This window comes from Olea europaea, chromosome 5 (genome assembly GCF_002742605.1).
Source record: "Olea europaea var. sylvestris chromosome 5, O_europaea_v1, whole genome shotgun sequence".
Lineage (NCBI taxonomy): Eukaryota > Viridiplantae > Streptophyta > Magnoliopsida > Lamiales > Oleaceae > Olea > Olea europaea.
Window position 1 is genome coordinate 16,544,901 of NC_036241.1, and position 17,409 is coordinate 16,562,309.

The 17,409-nt window shown below is 29.3% G+C and overlaps 1 protein-coding gene across 2 annotated transcripts; it reads right to left on the reverse strand.

The window, feature by feature from the left end:
- Window positions 1-2,299: 2,299 nt before the first annotated feature.
- Window positions 2,300-7,646, reverse strand: LOC111394863 (ATP synthase subunit O, mitochondrial-like). 2 transcript variants are annotated; one of them, XM_023020901.1, is made up of 6 exons: window positions 7,409-7,646; window positions 6,649-6,699; window positions 5,009-5,252; window positions 3,692-3,789; window positions 2,799-2,885; window positions 2,300-2,713 (listed from the first exon to the last, which is right to left on the reverse strand). In XM_023020901.1, exons 1-6 carry the CDS (start codon window positions 7,541-7,543, stop codon window positions 2,588-2,590), a joined length of 741 nt encoding a protein of 246 aa, XP_022876669.1. In that variant the 5' UTR covers window positions 7,544-7,646; the 3' UTR covers window positions 2,300-2,587. The 2 variants fall into 2 exon arrangements, with proteins under 2 accessions (XP_022876669.1, XP_022876668.1); XM_023020900.1 differs by having other exon boundaries at window positions 3,677-3,789.
- Between the last annotated feature and the right edge of the window lie 9,763 nt (window positions 7,647-17,409).

Sequence of the window (17,409 nt, forward strand, 5' to 3'; positions counted from 1 at the left end):
AGAGAGAGAGAGAGAGAGAGAGAGAGAGAGAGAGAGAGAGAGAGAGAGAGTACCTATTGCCAAGAATGGAATGCAAATGAAGGATTAGTTCTTCTTCTTGTGGGGAAATTGCGCTGCGCTTAAGGTCAGGTCTCAAATAATTAATCCAGCGAAGACGACAACTTTTACCACATCTCTGTAAGCCTGCATTTCTAGCTATGTCACTCCAACACCCTTGTCCATTTCTTAACATGTAATTCTTCAGCTTCTCATCTTCTTCCGGTGACCATAAACCCTTCCTAACTTTGCCCTTGTTCTTGTAATTCCCTTTGTCTTCAGGCTTCCTCATTATTTCTGGGGTTTTGCACAGAATTCTAACGGAGTACTTTAACTTTAATTTCTTGTTCAAACATATATAGATGAACATGATGAGAAAAAGAAAGGGTTATAGGGATTATGTGAAGTGGAAGCAAAATATGTTCATTTCTCGTACACATATGATTAGCTTGTGAGTGAAGAAAAGTGAATCAAAAAGGGACAAGATTGAGTCAAACGCAAGACGGCCAACTGCCCCTTTCTCCCTCCCACTTGAAGGTCCCTATCCAATCGGTTTTTCAAAAGGATAAGTTCTAATTTCAATGAACTAGCAAAGATAAATTAAGGGAAGGTTGGTACAGATGGTTACAACATATAGTACGCAGATTCAAAACAACTTTTATTTGTAAGAGTAACGCAATAATTTCAAAATAGTAAGAAGAACGATGGTTTGATCAAAACCTTTATTGTGACAAGAAAAAGAATTTATATAATGAACTCCAAATTTATTGAGAAGGGATTCGTATAGCTTGTGCCTCGTATTGTACAACTAATAATCTAAACAACAAAAATGCCCCATGGGACATAACCCAGTGGTGCAAAGGACAAGCATGAGGTAATCTCAACCTTACTGGCAGCCGCAATGTGAGGGTTCGATTCCTGAGATATGAAATTGGACTCTTTGTGGACACCAGTGTACGAGCAAGTTCTTGTTCCTTGACCTGTAAGGGCACATCCCGTGACTTACCTCCCTCATGATGTTCCAAGGACGGAGCGGTGGGAGCCCTCAAAGTTAGGGTTCAACCTTTTCTAATAATTTAAACAACAATTATCACCATTACCAACCCACAAAGCTCTCTCTCTCTCTCTCTCTCTCTCTCTCTCTCTTTCTCTGTGTATATGTATGTATTGTTTACACTTGTCCCCAATAACAAGATGTCGCGTGGCAAGATACATCTCTGTCGATCCAGACATATATTTGCCATGTAAGTGAGAAAATGACATTAATTTCGTGGATGTCTTTAAGTTAACCACATTTTCAAGCAAATTATCTGTCCACAGATATTCATAGTCTGTGTCTATCTCTTCCAGTGCAATGCGTACGGTGTAAAACACCCTATAAACCAGATGAGAGAATTCTTGCATATAACAAATTGATAGTCTCTAAACAAGTACAAAAACATTCCAAAATTATTGTTGTACTCATGGCCAAATGTGTACGCGTGGCTTAGATGGACCCACTAGTCTAGAACTGCCAAATCTTGGTCAAAAAGTGCTTCGAATTGTAATTTGAGATGCACTCAAGTTAACAAAATTGACCCAAAAACGATCTCTCCTACGATATTCATGTTAAAGTGTCGCAATATCGACCCAAGAAAGATGTCTCTTTCCTACAAATACATGTGAAAATATCGACATAATTTTATAGAGTCAATCTGTTATACCTCTATACATATTTGATTTTAATTATAACGAAAATCAAAGTTCTACGATCATTTAAACCGCTTGAATGTATCAGGATTTGCAGAGATGGAGACCTCAAAACGCTAAGCGTTTGACTGTAGAAATTAGCATATTTCTCACGATTCTTCTCTCTTATCTTAGAAACCATTTGTGTCTTGTTTCATGAAGTGAACAATACAGCACTTAAGAATATTGGGAAAAACAATTACTTCATATCTTTTTTGCTGCATTATTCAGTATTGGGTGCATTACAAAAGAGAAACTCCAAAAACTCTCCTACATTTGGGTTAATGATGTCACAGGCCACTGAAGTTTCGAATGATTATGCCAATGATTACTGAAGTCATTTTTTTTTATGGTAATAATCATCCAAGTTTCAAACTATTACAGTAATGATCACTGAGGAAAAAAAAATGGAATTAAATCTTAGATGGAACCACCAAATGGCATTTTTATTACGTCAAGTCAGCAAAATTTAAGAGTTTGGAATTGAGAATTAAACACAGAGACATAAGACAAGGTAATAAAGCTTTGGGAAAAATAACCACAAGCTTGAGTTAGAAAATGTAGAAAAACATACAATTTCATAATACAGAGCAACCAATGTAATCGCTGTGCAATGATGCCTGACCTCGTCCGGGTTTGACAAGCAAAAATGAAAAAGAAAAACAGGTAGCTTTTATTTGAATGCAGCTAAAAAATATTGTGAAAAAGAAACCGGGGAAACCAAGCAGCCCTTTGTTATTTATCCAAATAAACATGCTTGATTTTGTCCATTTACGACAATTTGATCAGAAATAACAAGAAAAAGGGGGCCACGAGTAACCATTTAGCTGTCCAAGTTGACAGGTTCCTGCAGGAATCGCTCCATCTGGCGTGCCCTAGTCTTTATGGACATGTCGAAAACTTTTTGTCCGAATTCCACCACAAGCCCACCAAGAATACTGGGATCAATCTGCAGGCGCAGAGGAAAAATAAGAATATTTCCACTCACATCTCAAGGAGAAAAAGGATTATATCCGTTAAACAATAGAAAGTACCTTCTCTTCAACCTTAACCTTCTTCCCCTGACCAATCATAACCTGCAATGTTTCTTCTAGTTCTTTCTCCTCTTCTTGAGGTAGAGGCTGCAGAGACGAGTGACAGATTGTAAAAAAGGTAAAAATGCAAGTAGAGGGCAATTTAGTAAAAAGAATGATATGAAATCCGACATTTGGACGAGTGCTCCATCTAGTAGACTAGTACCAAATACAAAGGATCGACATGGATTACTTAAACAGTTAAAAATTATCTGAACTCAATTAATATGAACATGAACATTAGTTGTGATTGTATGTTTATATCAGTTTGTCCAAAAGTTGAACAAATATTATATCCCCAAATGTGGTATCACATATTGTTCCCTGAGCAATAAGGAGAGGGGGTACCCAGTATGTTCATGCTTTTCCTGCCAATTTCAGAATTTTTGAAGGTCTATAAATTTCTCTTAGTTTTCATGTAGGAACATTTTCCACCAAAGGGTAAAGTGAATGTGAAACGCAAATTAATAGACAGATAAGATGCATATTGTCCTCAGCTATTTCACCCACTTCAGATGATGCTTAGCAAACCTTGTTTTATTACACCAAGACCACATAAGCCCATACATTAGCAAGAACGACAGTAAAGCCACTTTCCATGCCCAAAAGTAGAAATGTTCATAATGGCACAGGTTAACCTAAAGGAAACAACACGATGATACAAGAAAATCCTAGATAACATTTAATATAACAAGATTAGATTATGTCATCTCTATCAAATAATAAATTATGACGAGAGCACAAGAGAAAGTGAACTATGCCCAGAAAGTTAAAGTTCGTGTAATAATTCATTTCAGCAGTTTCTCAAAAGAATTCACAATCCAAGTAGACGAACTTACAATCACGGATGTTACAATGACTTTAACTTCTCCCTTGTGTGCCATGGTCAGCTCAGTAAATCTCTGCGCTATACGCTCTAAATGTGACAGCCTTCCAGATTCAGCAACAACAGCTGGTACAAATAAGAGAGGATCGATCATGAATGCCAATGTTGAATAACACAACAAAGACAGCAGTTTATTAAGTATTAAAATACCAACAACCAAAAATGAAACCATTCGTGCAAGCAAACATGCAAGAAATGGGTAAATTCTCTTGATACAAAGTGTAATAATAATTAATCACATGATAATTTGCTAGATGAAACCAGAGCTGTCATTCACTAACACCACATAATTTTTGGGTAACTGTCAGCATCATAAAGAAGCATATATAATCTTGTTCGCCGAGCACAGCCATAGAAACTCAGTTACAAGTATTTAGATTTTTTTTCCTAGAAAGATGAAAAGAATATATGTTCACAAAGGTCAGAGGAAACAGAAAAATAGGATTAATCTCTTTTCAATTAGATTTCCAGTGACCATTAAACAAAATGCTTCAAGTACTTCCAATTTTTCGGCAGAACATAAATATGAGATTTTCAATCCTGTATATCTTCATGCTCCGAAAAACAAAATGCCATAAGCATAAAAAACATTTTTTTTTTTTTTAATGACCGTGGGTGTCCACGCCCTCTTATACGCACCTCGACTAATCCCACGGGGCCCTGAAGTTTACAACCATAAGCATAAAACACTTGCTGGATGCAAATATTACTTTCGCACTTTATGGCAATTGAAACAACATAAACCAAAATCCATTCACATTTAATTTCAACAAGAACTCAAATACCTAAAATCTGTGTATGAGACAACCAAGACGAAAGCCAATGCTGTTCAATTCAAAATGTGATGAAAACAAAAGCACTGACATCCTTTACAAATCACTGCTAAGCAAGATAGTAATAGGATATGGCATGTTGTCTGGAGGAACCAGTCGAGTCCTAAGAATTTGCACATTAAAATTTGAGACTCTAGTTCTCAAGAACGTATTAAAGCATTCTATATATGAGAGTGGATAAGTGATAAGAGGTTTTTAGAAAAATGCATGCAGTGTGATGTAACTCTTACGAAATTACCAAGTTTTCCAGATACCTGCACCTATTTGAAAGTTCAACCTGTTACGAGTACGAAAAACCAAAGACATCCTGTCTCGCGATGAAAGGTGCACACGCTCTTAAAACTACCAACCCATGACAATAGACATCTTGTAAATCAAAGATGAATCATGATATCATTCATTTTCCAATTTGATAATACACATTCATAGGTAAAAGTAAGCTATTCTTGTACCCAAGAAGTTCTTCGTGATATCAGAAAATTTAGCTTGAGTACTAATTTCATCTACGGCCTTCACTCTGACATCAGCAGTTATTGATAAATCCTTCATGAACTGAGAAAATGTAGGACTTTTCTTTGAGGACTCGATGAGGCCAAGAAGCTCGGATTCAACCTTGTTCAACACATTAGCTTTAACTGCTGCAATGTACAAAGCCGAAGCATAGTTTCCAGACACACCAAACATTGTTAGGGGAACCTACAGAATATCAAGACGTTAACATCTACTATGTCGGAAATAAAGACAAGATTAGAATAATAAAGTTTATTATAACATGTATGATATGAAAGCAAAAAGGTGAATTGAGGGCCTGTATGTTACCAACATTTCCTAAAAGATGTAAAAAATAACTAAACATCAATGTGAGTATTTTACTAGTTTTCACAGGTCTCTCTTCAGTCTTCACCAATGATAAAAGGAAGCCTTTGGGCAGTGAAACAGTGATACCGCATGTAACCATATAAGTCAATGAAGATTCAAGTGCAATAATCATATAGCAGAATTTAAGAATGAGAGAACGTAATGACGTATTATCAAGAGAGAAACAGAAAGCAAAATGCTAAACAAGAACTGGCGGGTATGATGAGGAAACAAAGTTCATTTAGAAGTTGCCACTAAATATGCCAACTGGAAGAGAGGAATCATTTTCAAAATTGTATTGTTGCTTCAGCAATTGAAATTCTGAATTCTGAATAAATATTAGATGCCAAGACAAGATGCACACAACTTCAAGGTCAGTTGAGCATTCATGAAAAAAAAAAGGCTATAAAGATATCAAACAAAATTGCCACTGAAGAAGCATGAGTGAAAAGCAAAATATTGACAGTTAAACAGTAAGCTCATACCATAAAATGCTCATTAACCAAATTGGACCAAATGCATTTCATAATATACTGTGGAGAAGTTATCGTTTTTAGTGACATGAACAACATTATAGATAATACTGAATCAAAAAAATTAATATAATAATGTCCTCAAAAATGAGTAAGATAATATATATCTTCTACGAAATCCATTTACTCAATTATTTCATATATGATAAGCAAAATAAATACAGTTGATTCCAGTGGTAAAAGTAATACAGCAGCAGAAGTACCTTCACACTAATCTCCATGTTTTTCATGTTAAATGTCAAAATATATTCATTTCTTGAAATAATAAGTCCATAAATATTTTAAATAATTTTAAATAATAACAGGCCAAGTCTTATTCCTAATAAACTTCTAGTCGGCCATAAATATATTCCTTTTTCAAGACTTTCCCACCACTACATCTACTTAAAGGTCTATAAAATTAATTGCAACCACATCAGGCCTCCATATTTGTTTTGGACTAATCACTTTCTTTTGAGAACATGTTGCTTATGTAATGTGGCATAGTTTAGGTATATGCAAGAGATATCTTGACAGTAAAAGTCATCATTGTTGATTTATCCTCAACTGCTAACACCATCACTTGTTGAATATATCCTCGCTCTTAATTATCCATTCTAGTATGGTTACACGTCCATTTTAACATCTTTGGTTCTACTAAATTCATGTATGGATCTACAAAAGATTACCTTAATGTTTTAATAATCAAAGAATATAATTACCTTAAATTTTTGCTCTGTTGAAGCAAAGGCAGTGCCAAAGTCCCTCGATAACTACAACAATATAAAAAAAATTGTGTTAATGCTAGCCTACATATACTGGTGTATCACAGGATTTAACTAAAAATAAAATCATCAAAATAATCCCATTCATCGAAAATTTTATTTAGTACAAGATTACTAATTCCCTTTCATGGAGAACATACGGTTAACTCGACAACTGCCCTGCTCACTGAGACAACCTTCAGACTCCTTCATTTTATGCTTATTAGCGCTGAAAATGAATTAGTGGTTTGATGGAAAGGAAAGAGAACACGGCTGTAGAGATAGTGTGAACAATGATGCTAAAACACAAATCAAAATCAAAAGGGAATTTGCCAAGGACGAAAGTAGTCAGAGAAAATGAAAGAGAAAACTTTCCAAACGGCCCGTTTTGGTAGGCAAGATGAGGAATAGCATCTCTTAAGTTTTTTTTGTCAAAACAGCCTTCTTTTCATGTACAAAATTAGAGGTCAGCTCGATCAACTTGACGCGTTGGACAAACAGCAAACTAAAAATTTAGTTTTATGAACAATCATATTTCATTAACTATGATTCTTCATTTAAACACTTTAATCAGATTTTCCCCAAATGTTAAATAACTCAAGAGATCAAGTAAAAACGAGAAGTTCTAAAAATTGCAAATAAAAATCATACATCTTTCCTACTGGATATTCATTGATTTGTAATTTTACAATTTTTTTTTTTATAATACTGTTATTACCTCAGTGTTGATGAGAGGCCGGAGGAGGGGCTTCGGTGCGGCGGATCTTTGGGCAGTGACGGCAGAGATAGTGTCGGAGACAAGGACTCGGCGGAGGAATGGAAGACCCGATCTTAATCGCCCTGCCATTGCCATTTTCCAAAATCTAGGATTTCGATTTCTTTTGTTTTTCCTGAAAATTGTTTTTCTTCTTTCTTTAGTTGTAGAGTGAAACTGCGAGAGAGACCGGTACAGTGAGATTTTTCAATTTGGCCTAACATTATTCTTTTTTTTTATTGAAAGGTCTATATTATCTTTAATGAAATGATTCTTTTTGTATTGAAAGATATATCATAATCTTTTAAATATTTTATCTTTTACTTTGTATATTTGAATATAAATTCATTCTATGATCTAATAAATAAGAATAATCTGCAACATATATTTCATATTTTCTAATTAAAATGTTATATTCTTCAAATGGTAAATTTATATTTTCTAATTGATAAATAATATTCTTTATTTTTTCTAACATTCTTTCTAATAGATTATTTAATCCTTCAATTGTATATCATGACATTTGTTCATACAAATAATCATCAATTAATCCCTACAATTCTTTAAGATTTTGAAAAGATTTATTCTAATTTTAGCAAAAGTTTAATAGTTTTACCTTAGGTTTGATCTGGACTTTTATTCTTAAAATCGAGTGACCTTCGAACTCTGAATCTGTAAACTGCTTCCTGCAACGGCCTCGTGCCTTCATGAAATTGTTATTATTTCAGCTACTTGCTCTCACTGTATCAACTTCTAAAGAAGAAAATTTTAAACTTCTGTTAAAGAAAAAGTTTCTTTTTACTAAAATAAGAAGGAAGCTTTTTCTCAGATACTTCAAGAATCTATAGGAATAAAGATTTAGAAACTCATATTCATATCAAAATATTGGAGTTTTATTTCTATCAGAATTTATACATGACTTCTATTTGATACAAAGGGATTTTCAAAAAAACTGATTTTTCAAACTGTGAATGATTTTTAGAGTAACTATTGTTTAAAACTCGAGATTTCAAGATAAGATGAAATGTCTTCTATCTATCACAATAACTCTATTTATACAAGTCTATAAAATTGTATTACATCATTGAGTACATCAGTAAAGGCACACTTGTCTTTCTATTATTTTTCTCCTTGGACTTACATCTTCACATGCTGCTTCAACTTTTTATCCAAAGAGCATCTTTTTCTATTATTGCTCTTTTTCTTCAATGTCTTCACATGCTGCTGTATTATTGTCCTCCATACACCTTTGTCAAATGTGCTATATTATTGTCCTCTTTCTTTATTTCTTCACATGCAGTTGAGGCACTCCCTTAACTGGCAAGATTCTTTTATAGTGGTAGGAGACCCTGGAAATTGATGTATATCGAATTTTGTAATATAGTCTTTTAAAATTTTTGATTTTCCATATCCCCCATTGGATACCAGTATCCAATTTTCATATTAACATGAGCATGAGTATTTTTTATCAAACAAATTTTTGGCAATGTTGTAGATGACTTTAATTCCAAGTGCTCTCCTATGTAGGGGTGGGCGCGGGTTGGTTCGGTTCGGTTCTAAAGAGAACCGAACCGAACCGAACTTATCGGGTATCTAGTAAATGGAACCGTCGGGTCCAAATATAATTACGGAACCGTTCGATTCCATTCGGTTCTGTACTATAATTAAATTTTTTAACATTTATAACAACATTATATAAATACAACTAATGATACATTCAATGATTTTGGAATGTTAGAGACTAGTAAACTACATTGTTCAAATGATCCCAACGATCAAAGCTTCGGTTGGCGAAGGTCAAAGCTTCGATCGAAGGTCACAGTGTCGGTCGATGATTGTATAGGTTTTGGAATATTAGCGAGGCTACGAGAGTGAGTGTGAGAGTCGAGACAACGTTATGCACTTTAGTGTTAGTGTTTAGGGTTATTTAGTGGATTTGATCTTGCTTGGCTAAAAAATGAAACAATAAAATGGGTAATTGGGCCAAAAATTAAAAAATTAGAAATGAAACAATTATTGGACCAAAAATTTGGATTTAGAAATCGTTAATTTGTTTAGAAAAATTAAAATTAAAATAATTTGATTTACTCAATATAAAAAAATTAGAAAGATTCGGTTCTTTGGTTCTTGGTCTAGAACCGAGAACCGAACCGTACCCGTCGGTTCTCAATTCAGATACCCGTTCGGGTATTTAATTTGACAAGAACCGTCGGATTCGGTTTGATTCGGTTCGGGTTCGGTTCGGGAGATTTGTCCAGCCCTACTCCTATGTCTGATCCATGATTTTGTCACTGTTGGAACTTTTCTATTATTTTCTGTAACATCTATTTGGAAATTGGTTGCAACATATCCAATTGAGATTATGTATTCAATTGGATAGTAAACAATTCCATCATATTCTGGACATATTAAATAGAATTTCAAATATATTTTCCATCCTTTTGCAAATCTAAATGCTTCTTTTATGAATATGTCATCAAATTTCGAAATTTCAATCAAATCTTTTCCTGGATATTTCAAATCCATGAATCCATAGTCTGCCATAATTTTTATAAATGAAGGGTCTCCTCCTTCCATGACTGTTATTCTAGGATAAACATTATTTCCCGAAGAGATGAAATATGAATCACTCATTTTTATTTCATAAGCAATTTTAACTATTTCGACATTTTTTTTCTTTTGAATCTAAAGAAATTTTATCGTCTTGGTCTATGATGCTGATTGTTTTGATATCTCTTTTATCTCCATGTATCATAATTTTTTGGTTGATGATACAGAAATGGAATCTCTTTTATTATCAGTTGGTATGTTGTCACGTTTGGGTCCACTACTACTTCCAACTGTCCCTATTTGGTATTGGTTTGGAAAACTCATTTCTGAGCTCTTCGGTATATCTGTCTCAGACAGTATATCTTTTAGTTGTGCTGCAATAGCATCGACTTTATTTTTGAGTTCTATGACATATTTATGATGCTCAGTAGTATATTCAACAATATTTTTATATTTGAGTTGAATATCTTTGAAATCTGGGTTGCTCCAGAGTTTATATCTTCGAATTCTTTTTTAAGAAAATATGTCTTTTTTTGTATATGTATGATAGATTGGTATAATTTTGTGACTTTGACTTTATCTATCAGCAAATTCTATGTTTTTGTTGAGAAAATTTGCAAGAAAATTATTAACTCCTTTAATATGGACTATATCAAAATTATAAAATGTTAAATAAGTTTGTCATCCATGGAGCCTTCTATATTAGGGTTTTGATGGTAGTTTATTCCTGACTAATCCTACAACTTGAGAATTATCAGTCTCTACAATAAATTTCTTAGATAATAAAAATAATAAGAACTTCTTTATTCCTCTAATAATTGCTAGTAATTCTTTCTCATGAGTAGTATAATTTATTTCTGTTTGATTAAAAGTTCCACTTGAATATCTACAAATTTCATTTAGATCTGTTTTTAATATTGCTGCCCAATATTTATCTGAGGTATCAATATTAATAATTAAATTATCCTTTTCATCTGATAATCTTAATCTTGATAAATTTTTGTATTCTCCTTTTAATGATTTAACTATTTCTGTATATTCTTCATTCGATCTTTTAGTATTTATTTTTCTAAGTAAAACTTAGATTTTATGTCTTTTCTTAAAATGATTTTCAATAAATCATTCTGTATAATTTAAATATCTTAAAAAATTTTGTATTTATTCTTTGGTATCTAATTTATCTGAAAAAATTTCTATCTTTTTGGATATATGAGTCTGTAATTTTATCCCTCTTTTATCTATTGATAATCCAAGAAAGTTTATCTCTTGTTTTTCTATTATAGATTTCTTTTTAAATAGTACAATTTCTTCTTTTTTATATTCGCTAATAAATTTGATTAAATGATTTCTATGTTCTTCTTTACTATTAGAATATATTAATATATCATATATATAAACAATTAAAAATTCATTAAACTTTCTAAATATATTATCCATCTTTTTTTGATTTATTTGTAGTGCATTTTTTAAACCAAATGGTATAACTAACCATTCATATTTTCCTTGAGGTGTGCTAAATATTGTATATTGTATGCTATCTTCTTCCATTTTTATTTGCCAAAATCCTAATTTATAATCAAATTTAGAATAATATTGTTTTTCTCTTTCAAGATTTATTAACACTTCTTTATTTGGTAGAAAGTAACCATCAAATTTAATATATTTGTTTAATTCTTTATAATTTATGATCATCCTAGTTTTTCCTCTCGTTTGTTCAGAATTTTCCATAACCATAAAGGCTGGACTACTATGAGGCCCATTATTAGGTCTAATAAGTTTTTGTTCTAACAATTTTTTTATCTGATTTTTAAATTCTTGTGTATTTTCTATAGCATACATCATTGATCTGGCTCTTATTATAACATTTTCTGTTAATTCTATTTTACCTTTTGGGTGATGTGGTTTCCAAAATAATAATGAATTTTTTCCATAAACATTTTCTAGTTGTTCAATTATTTTTTCTATATTCATTTCTATTCCTATTTTTAGAACTTTTTTTTTACAATATTCTTTTATTTTTTATTTCATTATATATAATTGATTTTTTCTCTCATTTATCACCACGATGTACTGGCTGAACTCTATGAGGTTTAAATTCTCTAGGATTTTTTACTAAGTGTCCACAAGGAGTTTGTAACATTATCATATAATTATTTTATTTATAATATTGAAATTGTTGAATAAAATCATTTCCTAATAATATATCACATTCTAATTTATCATATTTATATACTTCATTTATTGTAACTTGTTTACTTCCAAAAATTATATTAACTTTATCAACACTATAAATCATTTGAGTACTTTCTCATGTAACTTCAATTATTTTTATATTACTATTATTGTTCCATGATTTTATTTAAAAACTTTTAAATATTGTTATATCACTTTTTGTGTCTATTAAAGCACAAATTGTCATATTTGTTTCTACAATAGTAATTTGAATATACACAGCTAATGAAAAATTTATCTGATTATTCATCTAATTCTTTTTACATAATGTAGTTTGTCCATTATGAACAATATATAATCATTCTCTTTTTATACTATAATCTTTTAATCCATTTAGAAAACTCATTCCTAAAAGTATATGGGGGTTTATACCTATACTCTTATCTATGTAACATGGTACTAAAAGATCTATTCCTCCTATTTTTATTGGTATATTTACTTCTAAATCTGTAATATGTATATGTCCATCAAAATTTACATACTTATATAGCTCAGTTCTATGAGTTATTAAACATTTATTTCTAATTGAAGTAATATGACATTCACTAGCTCATATATCTATTAATATATTTGGTCCATTTATATTTTATCTTCCATTATAGTATTCTCCTTTTATTTTCATATTTCCAACATTCTTATATAGTTTTACTTCTTTTATTTTGTTGATTTCTTCTAACTGGTTTTTATTAGGTATTTTAAAATTTTTTGTTCTTTTAATTAATTTTTCATCCTTAAATATAATATTATTAGAACATTCTCCTTCATTTAATTCTGTTATTTCAGGTTTATTTTTTGTTATACTAAATTCATATTCTTTTGGAATTAAGCTTATTTGTTTATTTGATTATATTATTTTACTAATATCTTCACATTCTTTATGAACTTTAATATATGATTTATTGGAATAAATATTTCCATAATTAGAATTAGTAAATGTATAAAAAGCTCTATAGTCTATAATCATAATTTGATCACCTGGTTGCATGATATCATCTATATGAAGTTTAAAATGTAGTCCTAAAATTTCATTAAAATTTTTATCTTTTAATGATACACAATATTTTGGATAACACGTAAACATAATTTTTTGATATGCTAAATCTCCTTCTATTGTTCTTAAATGACTATCTTTTAAATTTATTATTCTTCCATAATATAAAGTTGTAGTTAAGGGTGAATCTATCACTTCTCTAAATGGTGATTTAAACATTATTTGTATTCCTGCTAAATAAACATATTGAAATTTTCACTTTATTTTTTACTAATCTTTGTTAATAGTTATTTAACTGTATTTTTTGTTAAAATATTTAATATATGTTGCCATAAGTTGTTCTTATATCTATGATTTTTTCTATTTTGTGATATTAATTTATTGTTATTCTTTCTCTTTTCCAAATTCTATCAAAAACTTCTCATTTTCCTATTTTTAAGTCTAAAGATAATTTTTGCAATTTTCTAAACTTGTTATCATCAAAAGTGACTTTTAATTCATATCTTTCTATTCTTTCATATTCTTGTATATTTATGTTATTACTTTTTATTTCTTCAATTTCTCTATTCAAATCCTAATACATCCTCTGTTTCACTTATATATACTTCTTGATTATAGTATTCTTCAATATCTGACTTAATTCCTCTTTTATTTTTAAATATTTTTTTTGTAATATTCTAACTTTCTTTTTATCATAATCAGGGTTTATATGACCTATTTTTTTCACAATTTCAACATTTACATTGACTTTTATTTTTTTTTTTATTCTTCTGTTGATTATATGGATTATTTTTTCTTTTGTAATATCTTCTTCTAGGTTTTATATATTTTTTTATTAAAATTCTTAAATTTTTTTAATTTTTAATTTTTTAATTTTATTTTATTAATTCTTCTTTCAGGATTACATCCTCATTGCATAGTGGTTTCCATAATTTCACAACATATTTTAGTTAACTTTCTTGATTTTTTCATTTATTGTCTTTGTTGACATATGTATGCAAGTTTTTCAAATAAAAATTTTATTCTTGAACCTAAAGTTCTAGACATTCCAATATTATCTCTAACATATTTTTCAAATTCTATTTTAAAATATATTCCCCATGAACCTGGTAACTTATTATGCCCTTGTTTGAGCCCCATTTTTAGGGGAAAAATAAATTTTTGAATAATGCATTGATGAAAAATGTGTAGTCAAAAAAGAAGAAAAATTTTAGATTTACGTGTAATATTATTTTAGTGAAGAATGTGTGGTTGAAATGATATCAAAAAATTAATGAAAAATACATTTTCCCTAAAGAATGAGGCTCAAACAAGGGCTATAGTACATGTCTTGATATATTTCTTGATTTTCATTACTATAAAATTGAACATAATAGTAATTTTTAAATTTACAAGTATATTCTTTAATTTTACACATATTACATATTGTTAAATTTATTAATTTTATTCTAGTATTATCTTTTTCTCTTATTGATTCTCCAGAATTTTTTATCCAATTTTCTCTTAAAAATTTATCTGAAATATATTCTACTAATTTTTTGTATACCTTATCCATCCGACTTTATTATTTCTGTTTGTACATTTCTTTTTATTAATATTTTTGTATAATTGTTTATTCCTTCCCACCAATTTTTAACATCTCCTTCAAAAGATGCTATTAAGAAATCTATTTTTTTTTTCAATATTTTTCCATGTGCCATCTTTATTATATAAAAGAATAATATCATTGAATTTGTCCAAGTTAATAAAGCTTTTTTAGTATCTATTTTACAATCTAAATCTAGTTTTGTTCCTCCATGATTAATTGGTTTATCATAATTATCATTTAATTCAAACCTATCTTTATATTTATTTCCTTTAGGTGGTTGTCTATCTCTTACTTTATCGTAGAATTGTCTATATGATTTATTATATATAGATGCATAACTTTTATCTGTATCATATAATTCCTGTTTAGAGGTTCCTGCTAGATTAGGTCTTCCTCCAGTATTCATTAAAACTTGGTATTCACTTATATCAGTTAAGTTTAATTGATCAAAATTTTCTATTAGTAAATCTAATTCTTCATTTATTTTTATCTTCCTTTTCTTCTACTTTTAATTTTCCTAATGATTTTTCTCTAGATTCTTTTTTCTCTTCTAATATTTTTGGTAATATATTCTTTCTAAATTCATCATCCATACTTTCTATTTCTATTACTATATTCTCTTTTTCTATATGTTTCTTTTCTATTCGAGTCATTTTTTTCTTTAAGTTTTTTTTTATCTATTTTCTTATCTTTATTTTTATTATTTTCTTTTAATTCTCTAATTTCAATTTTTAATATATTTATATCATTTCTTATTTCTTTTACTTCATTTCTTAAATCTTGTACATCATTTAATGATTTTAATTCTTCCATATATTCACTTATTGACATCTTAATTTTTTCTTATTTCTAACTCATAGGTTAATTTGCATTTTTTATCTTCTTTTTTATCTATTATTTTTCCAAATCTTCTCTCAGCTGTATCTGGATTTACTAATTCTTCTTTTACTATAGTAAAATATCTACTCTCAAGTCTTAATCTTTCACATTTTAATTTTATTAATTGTCTATTATTTGATATTCTCATTCCTTCTGGTATTAACATTATATTTCGTATTTCCTCTTGTAATTTTTCCATTTTATAAGTAATTTATTCACTTTTAAATGTGTATTATTACTTGCACTCATATTTTTCTTTGTAGTATAAATTATTTTCTTCATCTTCATATATATTAATAATTTTTTCATATGTATATATATCTTTTATTTTTTCTACTATTAATTTTTCTAATATTTGTTCATTTATTTATTTAGGCAGTTCTTTAATTATTGTTAGTATCATTATTTTTAATCTATTATGAATAGGTTTTAAAAATATATAACTACCTCTGTGAGGTCTTAATCTTTCACATTTTAATTTTATTAATTGTCTATTATTTGATATTCTCATTCCTTCTGGTATTAACATTATATTTCGTATTTCCTCTTGTATTTTTTCCATTTTTATAAGTAATTTATTCACTTTTAAATGTGTATTATTATTTGCACTCATACTTTTCTTTGTAGTATAAATTATTTTCTTCATCTTTATATATATTAATAATTTTTTCATATGTATATATATCTTTTATTTTTTCTACTATTAATTTTTCTAATATTTGTTCATTTATTTCTTTAGGCAGTTCTTTAATTATTGTTAGTATCATTATTTTTAATCTATTATGAATAGGTTTTAAAAATATATAACTACATCTCTCTTCTTCTAAACGTCAATAATTATCTATTTTTCTTATTTTAATTTCATGATCACTATACTTTTATCAGGATGTAAATATTTGTCTATTAAATCAATTATTATTTTAAAGACGTATAATATAAATATTCCTTTAATTTTCTAATAGTGAATCTGTTATTTATTAAACTTATATAAAACTTAAGTGTTAATTTAAATCTAAAGATTTTTACTTCATATAATCTATTTTTTGTTATAGATTTTATCATGATCTCTATGGCTCTGATACCAATAAGGAGGTTGCTACTTAAAGTGAACAAAAATCAAATAAATCAAATTAAAAATATTAATCAAATAAATCAAATAAAAACTATCAAATTTCAACCAATATTTAATTTTAAGGACTAAAGTAAAAGATTTATATATTATAGTGTCTTATTATGTAATATCCAAATGAAGGACATTTTTGGTATGTAAATTGACCAAAGGTTATTTTGGAAAAGTGGCCCTTTTCTAAAGGCTATTTCCCTGTATTTTCCTCGGTAAAATCTGGAAGGGTAAGAGGCAGCTCTACCAGTAGAGGTTATACCCATGAGTGCATGAGAGAAATGTGCTACCCTGGTTAGTACGTGACACGTGTTGTTTCGACTTTGACCCCTTCTTGCAAGTGACATCAAAATAGGACTTACTTCTGCATTAATAAAAATAAGTACAAATTTAGTCCCTATTTGACAACTTTTAAAATTTTAAATTGTCTGTTACAGTATTATTCTCCACCACACATTCACACGATAAAATATTTTACGCACAAATCAATGAAGTTTCTCTATTTTTTAACCATACATTCTTGAAAAATATTATTCTAAACTCTTTAATTTTTGAAATAATGAGTGTCAAACAGGGCCGTCATCTTGCATTATTCATTTGAAATC

Coding starts and splice junctions, on each gene's coding strand:
- LOC111394863 (XM_023020900.1), bottom strand. CDS start 7,543: ATGGCAATGGCAGGGCGATTAAGATCGGGTCTTCCATTCCTCCGCCGA. Junction 3,790..5,008: donor TATCACGAAGAACTTCTTGG/GTACAAGAATAG, acceptor TATTTGTACCAG/CTGTTGTTGCTGAATCTGGA. Junction 2,714..2,798: donor AGGTTAAGGTTGAAGAGAAG/GTACTTTCTATT, acceptor CTGCGCCTGCAG/ATTGATCCCAGTATTCTTGG.